This window comes from Pyrgilauda ruficollis, unplaced genomic scaffold, assembly GCF_017590135.1.
Source record: "Pyrgilauda ruficollis isolate IOZ18807 unplaced genomic scaffold, ASM1759013v1 scaffold170, whole genome shotgun sequence".
In the NCBI taxonomy this organism is placed as follows: domain Eukaryota; kingdom Metazoa; phylum Chordata; class Aves; order Passeriformes; family Passeridae; genus Pyrgilauda; species Pyrgilauda ruficollis.
This window is the reverse complement of record NW_024515876.1, coordinates 455,223-465,741: the sequence shown is the minus strand read 5'-3', so window position 1 is coordinate 465,741 and position 10,519 is coordinate 455,223. Positions and strand designations below refer to the sequence as shown.

Genomic DNA, 10,519 nt, shown 5'->3' with positions numbered 1-10,519 from the left:
AAAGGCTTCTTCAGAAGGGATTTAGTCGTTTACAACTCAGATCTGGCGTTTGAAGCCCCCCTTTTACAGCTTGGCAGCTCGGAGGTCCTGAACCTGCTTCCTTCTGCTGAGCTGGAGCTGAGCTTGGGCAGGGGGGACAGCAGAGGTGACAAGTGCCCGTGCGAGGCTGGGGACACTGCAAGGAGCCAAGGAGAGAGGCAAGAAAAATATAAAGACTTCTGAATCTGTCTGGGATCAGATAAATGTCTGAGGTCAAGCAAACAAATAAGGAAATGAAACCCCAAACAATAAACAACCCACCCAAACTCATTTCTGAAAGATTTTTTTGTAGTCTTGTGTGTGTTTCTCTGAAGTTCCTAGCAGTAGTGAAGGGGGATGAAACCAGACCTCCTCCTGTCTGCTAAATACTTTTGCATATTCAGATTTCAAATGCCAAAGATAGCTAAAAATAAAGGAAGAAAGAAAAAGAAACTTTCAACAGATCTATAAAAAATAACTGCAACCTCCATCCTGTTGGAGCTGTGCTAAAATGGTAACTATGCTCGTAATGCAAACACTTCAAAATCAGCGATTCTAGCGGGATGGAATTTGGGGAAGGTTTGGGGACCGGTCTAGCCCGGACCGCCTCGGAGCCGCCCCAAGCGCTGCAATTTGAAGGGAAAATGCTTTAATCCTTAATGGGGCAGCAGCTGCAGCGGGAAACCCTAAACCCCGGCACCGGCACCGCCATCCCCGGGACACGCGGGACGCTGCCGCTCCTCGGAAGGAAAGCCAAGGGAAAGGGAAACTCGGAGAGCCGCGCAGGCTGCCGCGGAGCGGGGTGAGCCCGGCGGGCCGCGGGGAGCTCCGAAAGGGTATTTTGGGGGGCAGCCCCCACGCCCACGCCCGGCACCTCGCAGCGCCCCGGTCCCCAGGCTCCGCGGGGCGGACAGGCAAGACCCGGCTCTGCAGACCCCTGAGCTCGCTCATCAACCAAATTCGCTTCTCGGGCAAATTTGACCTGTTTCTTGGCCCAGATACGTTTCAAAGACTTTCTCCGTGTTTGTGGGCGGTTTTTTTGTTTGGGTTTTTTCTTTTCCTTTTTGGTCTGTTTTGGTTTTGTTAAGACGGGGCGCGGGGACTCCGAAGAAGTCCCAAGTGTGTCCCTCCGCCTGCCCTTAAATCGGGTTTCTCCCGAGGGAAGAGGGACGAGGGGTCCCGGGTAACCTCAGAACTCCTTTCCTCCTCCCCAGCCCGACAAATTCGGGTCCCTTTCCCCTACGAGGATGTCCCACAGCAGCTGGGACAAGGGGTGATCTCCCTTAGGGGTCCAGGAGTCCCCTTTTCTGGGGGAAGACGGGCACACGCTACTCTCCCATCCGCAAACACGTCGGGATGTGCACGGCGCGTAACCGCACAAGCTTCGGAACTCCTCGCAGCCAGCTAAAGGCTGTTCTCTTAATGAATTACTAATGAGTTAAAATTGGACAGCCGGCTTAATTAAAGCGTAGAGGCAATGTGTTTACCACATTGTAATTGAACTCATTAGGGCTCCGGCTTTGTGTTTTTAAGCAGCCGCCTTGTTCCGCACGTCGAGTGATCTGCGGGAAGCGTTTTGCTGGGGACGGGGCCTCTGCGGGAGTGCGAGGGCTTGGAGGAGGTGGCACTGCACCCCCTCCCCACACACACCCCCCTTAATTTACCTCAGGGGCTTGTGCTTGCTGGGGACACCCTTCCCGCGGTCCCTCAAAGCACTCGCAATTTGGGGGGCTGGGGGCTCGCCAGCATTCCCGTTTTGCCGGGAAAGCAGGGAAGAGGCAAAGGAAAATTTGGGGGAAGAGGGGAAGTTTGGGGCGGGGGGAGCTTGGGGAAGCAGAGTCCGCCCCTGCAACAGGGTCCCTCTTGCCCCCCCTCCAGGCGGGGAGAATGTGGGGGGTGCCCTCCTCCCATCCTCCGCAGCCGTCGGGGCGGACCTGCCCCGGGGTAGCGGCGGGGCGGGGGCGGCCGCGGTTCTCCCCTCAGCGAGGGGAGGGGGCCGGGGAAGGGGGCGGCTTCCCCGCACCGCTTGCAAGGCGCTGCCTGGCTGCTAGAAGGCGTCCGAGACCCGACCCACCCGCGGCACAGCCGCCGCGGCAGACGCGGGAGCCAAACTTGGGCGCCGCGGAGCTGCCGCGGAGCGAGAGCGGCCCCGGCCCGGCCGCGCCCCCCGAGAGCCCATGGAGCCCGGGTGTCCCGGTAAGCGTGGGGCTGGGGCGGCATGGGGCGGGTGGGAACCTTTTGATTGGGGTGTAACCATCCCTTCCCGGAGTAAGCAGCGGTGTCGCTCGCTGTCGCGATAGGTCGCAGGGTGGTGCTGGCCGTCGTGGCGAGGGGGGTGGAAGGCGGCTGTTCGCTGCCTGGTGGGGTCTGGCTGGGGGAGCGCCGATGGGAGAGAGGAGCCCCCCGCAAGTTTGGGCTGCCGCGGAGGGAACGGGCGATGCTTTGGAGCCGCGCCGCTCATCCCTTCCGGATGCGCGGCTCCCCGTTCCCGTGCCTCTTCCACCTATGTGTACTCCCACATATATACGGTTTTTAATTTCCCTTACAAATCGTGAACTCTGGGCCAGGCGTGGAGATCGGAAAGGACGAGCAGGGCTGGCTGGTCCCCAAATCCAAAGCGGGGACATCCCGGCCCCCGGGGGAGGGGAGCGCACGGAGCTCTCGGCGCCCGCGCAGCGCTGCGCGTCCTGCCGGCTCCGGGATGGGCTGGGGGCATGCGGGGGTGAGCGCAGCGCTGCGCCTCTGCCCCAGACAGCTCGGCTTTTTCCCCCTGGAGCGACCCTGCTCGCCTGGGAAGGGGCTGGTTTTGCGGGGAGGTGAAATGAGAGGCGACCACCAGCCTGTGAGAGGCGTCTCCTCCGCGTAAGCAGCGGCTCCGATGTTTAAAAACCGGGGGGGAAAATTAGATATTTTAAAATATTATTAATTGGTACTTTTTTACTGGCTGCGACTCCAAAGCTTTGGGGGTCCGAGAGCTGGAGCCGAAGCGGGGAGCCCTCGGGGAAACCCTTTTCCCCGCCCTCCAAGCCCTCCCTGCGTGTTGCCTGCTTGTTGCACAGCTCCTGCCCATCGGCTTGCCCGAAACAGGAGCTCATCCCGGTCTGTACAACCCTTTGGATTCATCCATATGGACCAGGCTTTAGGGAAGAGTGCATATAGTAAAATCCCGTACTATATAAGTCACTTTTTTTTAATGATAATCCTGAAATCGTAGCGAGGGGTAAAGGAACGAGAGGAATGCGGTGGTAAGGGAAGAGGGAAGAAGTTGCTTTTGGGTGTAGAAAGAGGGATGGTGACAAGCCAGACCCCGAAGTGGGTAATGGGAACTGTCAAAGAGTGCAGAAGCGTAAAAGCCAAACACTCCCAATCCCCATAGGTTGTTTATTCCTCGTAAAATACAACTCTACATAGCAGGAAGTTACTGCAAACATTTATCAATAATGAATGAATCTCCTGTAATAAAATACACTCATAATTAGCTACAGTCAAGTACGTACATTACGCCAAGGTTTTTGCAACTCTTTGTTGAAAATCCGACTTAGATAAATCCTCTTAAACAGCCTTTTAAGAAGGGGGGAAAAAAGAAAATAGAAACCAGTAGCAAACCACCACCCCAGCATCTCTCCTCCTTTGCTGCCGTGTCTGAAACCCAACCCGTAACTACTCCTGAAATATAACGGAAAAGTCTTCGGTGAATTCAGGAGAGTCATTAACATTCAGCTTTAAGTGAATGTTAACAGTAAATAAAGAAATCTCTTGATTGTAATAGTTGCAACAAAGCAATAATAAACCAGTGGGCGGTCATCAGTAATGATAAATGCATCATTATTACTGCGTGCTGGGGAGCAGGGTTTGGAAAGTACTTCAGACTTTTTAGTGGCAAGCTTGGTGGCAATTCGTTTCTTAGCCTGGGAAAAGGAGGGGGGCAGGGAACGCCATATAATTTTATACACAATTTAGGTGAAAATAAATTTAAATCTGTATATTACATTTTTAATTTCAAGATAGTAATTAAAGCTGGTTCATTATATCTCCTCTGAAAGTCTCTGTGCTCATCTTAATTGCCTGTTTGTACAATCTGCTTTCTAAGACACCCAAGGTTACTGGGTTCTGAAAGAAGCAAAATTGAATTATTTACTGACGTGATGACTCTTCGTCATCTTCGTTTCTCTCGGAAGTTTGAGATCGCTGCTCCCCATCACAGCCTGATTGGGGCCCTGCTTCGCCACCGTGGAAATTTGTTGCTCGTTCAAATACTTCGGAGCAGGCACGTTTCTGATGCAAATGTTCAGAGCTCTTTAATTTATGCGTTTGGGGAAAAAAAAAAAATCAATAGCTGAGGTGGCTTTTTTCCGTTTGGGATCTTTCTTCCCCTCCCCATGTCCACCACTCCCTGGGGTGTTAATTCACGCACACCTAAACTTGCAGCTCTTTTCCTCCCTGCCACCCCTTCCTCAGGCAGAACAGAAAGAACCACCCTCGTGTTTTTAAGAGCTGAACGGAGGGCTGGGGAGCGCCCATCTCCTCCAGGGCTGCCAGTCCCTTCTCGTAGGACAAAATAAAATGATAAATGGCTTTTTTTTCGAGGTGCTGTTTCTATGGGGTGAGTGATGCTGGGGGCCTGGCGGGCAGCCTTCCCTCCTGGCTAAGGTCTGCACGTACCTTCGGCGAGCACCGTCTCGGGTTTGGGTCGCTCCGAGCACATTAAACTGAGAATTTAAGAGACCTCCATCAGACAAAAGGTGCCGTTCTCTGTTCCTTCCCTTCAGCCGGCGCGCTGGTTTTCAGCTACCGGTGGGGTAAAAAACTATCTAAAAATGCCCCATCCCTGAACTCTCCTGGTGTCTTTCGAGAGCCAAGAGAAGATCCCGTTGAGTCTTTTCCCCCCTCGTTATTACGAATATAGAAGCATCTTTCCGAGGCGTCCTTTTGCCACTGAAAAAACTCCACGTAGGGATCTCTACCCTTTTGTTGTGTCTAGCTGGGTAATTCAAGAGCAGAGACAAAAGCCCGAAGTGATGTGATCTAAATGAGCTCCGGGGTTTTCCAGATGGGACCACCTCTATTCCAAATGCCCTTTCTGCTTAATATAATAAAGTGCGATTAAAAAAAAAAATACTACTTAGAAAAGAGCTTCGCTCTAGACCAAGCAATGCAAGCGAAATCTACACAAAATTATTAACTAAAAAAAAAAAAAAAAAACAAACCAAAAAAAAACCAAAAACAAACAAACAAAATAAAAAACCCAAAAACTTTGCTGTCTAAATTTTGTTAGGAGAAGAGCTTTTATAACAATACCTTGCGTGTTTGCTACTTACACGGCTGGAAGTTTCAATGGGATGTGGAGAGGTGGGAGGAGGGAATGGATTCGCGTTGGGGGTGGTTTTCTTTGTGGTTTTTTAAACGCACCAAGGTTATCTTGCTTCTCGTGGCCTCTCTGCTACAATATTTAAGCCCTCTGGAAGCAAAAAAAGGCCATGAGGGTGGGCTGGGGTGATTTGAACTTGGCTTTTCCCCGCTGCTCGTTTCCACGCGAAGCGATCCGCGGCGGGAGAAGGAGCGGCTGTCGCCTCCCGCTCTCCCCCTCCGAGGCGGAATCGCGACAGAGAAGGAAAAAGGGAAAAGGAGTCAGGACTCCTGCTTAGCCTTTCCAGGCTTCTGCGAGAAGTTTCTCCACCTTTTCTACTCCTCTGTTGAGAGGCGACTCCAAGCCAAATGGCAACAGCAAACAACGAAATGAACGGGAGGAATTGGAGTCGACACCAGGACAGGAGCACCCTGATGTGCACCTAGCCGTGAGGAGGAGTGTGGACAGCCCACCTCCAGCGGGGATTCCCCTCCGCCCCTCGTCGTGGGCTCCATCCGACCTGCGGAGACCCTGGTGGGGCTGGCGGCGGCCGAGCAGCCCCGTCGGGCCTCGCCCGCCCGGGGACACCTGCGGGATCCTCCCGGGCACTGTGCGGGCCGGCCTTTCTCTGCCAAGCCACCCCCGCCATGCCCGCACTGAGGTCCTGCTACCCCATGAGGTTTCCCAACAGGCTTAAGTAAGAAAAAGTAGAGAGCGGGGTATTCTTGCCCCGCTTCTCCACGGTGCCTGGTGTGGATCAGTCTCTGCCCCAAATTTGGTGGCCCTTGCACCTCTTCCCTCCGGGATCTAAGACATCGCGACCCGTGGGTTTGGGTTTTCCCTTTAAAGGGAATGGAGGAAGCCGCTCAGTTTTTACAACGGAATAAAGGAGGGCCAACAGCACCAAGCAGGAGACAAAAAGAAAAACAAAATTTAAAAAAATGAAAGAAAAAAAGGCAGTTTAGTTTTAGTTTTCGTTTAGTCACCACAAAATAGAACGTAGTCGCTCGCTAGAGACGACCCTGTCCCGAGCCTGAGTTTTCCCCGTCTCCCTTCGCTGAAGGTGTTCTGCGAAACGCTCTCATCCCTTTCGCCTCCTACAACCGCTTCCCGTCCTCTGCCAACGCCGGGCTCAGAGCCTGGGGCGAAGTTTCCCAGCCCCTGTTCTCCCGGGAATGGTCGGGGGAAAGCCGCCGAGTGACCACGGCAGAGGGGAGCGGTCTGCCCGGCGGCCGCTGCGGGGATGCAGGCACTGAGCATCCGCAGGATCAAGCGGCTTCTCCCTAAAACCCCCCGTCCCTCCTGGTGCCGACCTGGGAGCGGAGACAGGAGGGGAGATTTTCTCCGAGGCGTGGTAATAGATCATACAATGTGTGACACGGGTTTAACCAATAAAACAATTTGAATCAATTAGCTGACGGAGGAGAGTTTTGAAGTGTAAAATTCATGTCAGTCTGGCTAGGAAGCATTGATTAAAATGTCACCAATGTGAGGCTTATAGCCATTGCTCACACGAAAGCGGCAGGCTCTGTGCAGAAGAGGATCGGGGAAAAAGTAGGAGGGAGGGGAAAGGGGATGTCTCCCTGTGACAGTCGAGACATGGGGAAGAGCAAGGTTTAATAGGAAGTGACAGAAGTAATAAGGAGATTTATTATTATTATTATAATTATTATTATAATTATTATTATTGTCATCATCATCATCATCATCATCATCATCATCATCATCGAGGACCCGAGTAATACCCGGATAGAAGAGAGAAGGTGTGAGCTTTAGTGTGGATGTCCTGGGAAAGGTCGGTGTAGAGATTTCCGTCTGGATCTGTGATGCCCGAAAAGAAAAACAGACAAAAAAAAAAAAAATCAAATTTTCATAGTTAAATGTGCAGAAATATTAAGTGCTGGTCATGCGCAGGGATAGAAAAAGAGATATACAGATATTCTTGTAAAAGGAAAATAAATCAGAAGGGTATTAAGAAACACTTGACGGTCCGGTTGTCTCCCCATTTTGGCTAGGAATGAGTTTTTAATTTTCGCGGGGTTTAGCCGTTTTTCTGCAGTTTTCCTCCCTGGAAAGCAGCGGCGTTGAGCGGTATTGGCCTTCTGCCTTGGGGTAGGGTGTCGCGGCGGGGTCGCCCCGTCCTCTCCCAGCGCTGCGCAGAGGGACAGTTGGGACCCACAAGCTTTTGGAAGTGATTCGTGTAAAAAAATCTACATTTTCAGTTCACTGTATTCACTAAAAGGAAAAAAAAAAAAAAAAAAAAAAGGCAGAAACCGCCGCCGTTCTGCAGTCTATTTGCTCGTTATTATTGTTTATTGTTTTCTTTTTTCCTCAGCTGGGGACATAAACCAACTGGGGGAAAGGGGGAAAAGTTAAAAAAACCCGAGCAGAACATATTTGCGCCGTGTTGGTCTTTGTGGGAGCGAGAATCTGGGCCCTGGTGCTTGTGAAAGTGGTTCTGGTGAATGACTCCGGTGTATTTGGGAATGGCAGTGAGGATACAGAAGCTGCCCGTGCTCGTGAGGACACGGCTGTGGCGAGAAATCAACTTTTTCTCTCTTTCTCCTTCCCTACCCTGTAATTTCTCCCGATCCCTTCAAAAACACCGTCTCCAAAAAGACGCGGGGTAGACAAGGAGAATACTCAGTTTCTTGGAACCCATTTGTCTCAGACTGTGAAGGGGCGGAGGAAAGAGAGAAGGGAGAAAAATAGGGGAGAAAAAAAAAAAAAAAAAAAGAAGGAAAAAATAATAAGAAAAAACCCAAAGCCAAAGCGCATTCCACCTTCCACCGTTCCGGCCTCTCGCCGGGAAACCGTGCGCGGAGCGGGGCAGCGCTCGGAGGGCGGCGGCGGGAGGCCGAGCCCCGACGGGGCGCCCGCATCCCCTCCCGGTGCGGGGAGGGAGAGAGGGAGGACGAGAGCGATGGGGGAGCCGCCCCCAGCCCCGCTCGCCTCCCACCGGCCGGGGGGGCGTGCGGGGGGTCCGGCCCCGTCCGCCCCCCCGGGCCGCTGACGTCAGAGCGCCCACGGGGGCCGCCGCACCGGGGGCGGGGGGCTCTGTCCGGCTCGCGGCTCCGCGGCGGCGGGCGCGGGGATGCGCTTCCCTCCCTGCCGGCGGCTGCTGGAGGAGGAGGAGGAGGAGGAAGGTCCGGCGGCGGCACGGCCGGAGCGCGGCCGCGGAGGTAACGGGCGCCGGGCGGGGAGGATGCCCCGGCAGGCGCTGGGAGCACGGAAACTTTGGGGGTTTTTTTGTTCTTCTTCCGTGCTTTCCCCATCGCGGGGCGTGAGGAGAGGGGTCCTCCTCTCCTCGGTAGCCGTGCGCCCGCGGAGGCTCGGCGTGGAGCCCTCCCGGCTGGCGGCGGGTTTCCAGGGCGAGGAGGCGGACGCGGGTCTGTGCTGCGTGTTTGGGGTCGAAGCGCCCGTGGGTCGGGACTCTTCCAAACGGGGACGGTCCGCTGGTGTGCCGCCAGCTCCGCACCTGCGCTGGGATGCGCACGTCGGAGATCCGGGATGCGCGGGCGCGGACGGCTCCGGGGGCACCCCCGGCGAGGACAGAGCAGGTTTGGGGGGGGTCGGGGTCGCTGAGCGAACCTCCCCGCTGGTAGCGCCTCCGCATGCCGGCAGACCAGAGCAGCGGGGGGAGGACGGGGTGCGTGCGGCGGGGACCCCCATCCCTGTGAGCGCTCGGCTGACGGCGCTGTGTCTCTGTCCCCTTCGCCTCCCGCAGCTAGAGCAGAGCAGCCCCCCCGGCGCTGAGACGATGGCGACCAGCCCGCTGCCCGGCCCCACCGATATCTTGCTGCCGTCGCCGTCCAGCGCGTACCCGCCGGACCCCATGAACCAGCCGAGGGCCGGCCACGCCGCCATGAAGCCCAACCAGGTGGGGCAGGTGATCCTCTACGGCATCCCGATCGTCTCCCTGGTCATCGACGGGCAGGAGCGGCTGTGCCTGGCGCAGATCTCCAACACCCTCCTCAAAAACTTCAGCTACAACGAGATCCACAACCGGCGGGTGGCCCTGGGCATCACCTGCGTGCAGTGCACGCCGGTGCAGCTGGAGATCCTGCGGCGGGCCGGAGCCATGCCCATCTCCTCCCGCCGCTGCGGCATGATCACCAAGAGGGAGGCAGAGCGGCTCTGCAAGTCCTTCTTGGGGGAGAACCGGCCCCCCAAATTGCCGGATAACTTCGCCTTCGACGTATCCCACGAGTGCGCCTGGGGATGCCGCGGGAGCTTCATCCCGGCCCGCTACAACAGCTCCCGGGCCAAGTGCATCAAGTGCAGCTACTGCAGCATGTACTTCTCGCCCAACAAGTTTATCTTCCACTCCCACCGCACCCCCGACGCCAAGTACACCCAGCCCGACGCCGCCAACTTCAACTCCTGGCGCCGCCACCTGAAGCTGACCGACAAGAGCCCCCAGGATGAGCTGGTCTTCGCCTGGGAGGATGTCAAGGCCATGTTCAACGGCGGCAGCCGCAAGCGCGCCCTGCCGCCCGCCCCGCCGGCCCCCGCCGCCGCCGCCCCCACCGCCTGCCACCCGCTGGGCTCGGTGAAGGCGGCGGCGGTGGTGGGCGGCGGGCTGCTGAGCCCGCACCTGCTGGCCGCCCCGCCCGACCTGCACCAGAAGCGGCCGCGCTTCGAGGAGGACGAGGAGCTGCAAGAGGCGGTGGCGGCGGCGCACGGCGGCAAAAGCCCACGGAGCTATCCCGTCATCCCGGTGCCCAGTAAGGGCTCCTTCGGCGGCATGCTCCAGAAGTTCCCCGGCTGCGGCGGGCTCTTCCCGCACCCCTACGGCTTCCCCGCCGCCGCCTTCGGTCTCTGCCACAAGAAGGAGGAGGGCGGCGGCGGCGATGCTCTCGGCGGGGCGGCCGCGCACAAGGCCGGCGGGGCGGCGGCGGCGGGCGGCGGGCTCTCGGGGCTCTTCTGGCCGGGCAGGAAGGACGCCGCCTTCTACCCTCCCTTCTGCATGTTTTGGCCGCCGCGCACCCCGGGCGGGCTGCCGGTACCCACCTACCTGCAGCCGCCGCCGCAGCCCCCCGGCGCCCTGGGATGCTCGCTGGGGGGGGACGGGGCGGGCCTGCTGCGCCAGGCTTTCCTGGACCTGTCGGAGCCCGGCGGCGAGGCGGGACCGGCGGGGCTGGGGACGGGGCC

The 10,519-nt window shown here is 56.8% G+C and overlaps 1 protein-coding gene across 1 annotated transcript in view; it reads left to right on the top strand.

Annotated features, from left to right (window-relative positions):
• Positions 1-9,125: 9,125 nt before the first annotated feature.
• Positions 9,126-10,519, top strand: part of SKOR2 (SKI family transcriptional corepressor 2) — a 23,599-nt gene continuing 22,205 nt past the window's right edge. Inside the window, 3 exon segments of the mRNA XM_041464121.1 lie at positions 9,126-9,917; positions 9,956-10,041; positions 10,043-10,519. Of these exon segments, the coding sequence (XP_041320055.1) occupies positions 9,126-9,917; positions 9,956-10,041; positions 10,043-10,519 (1,355 nt within the window).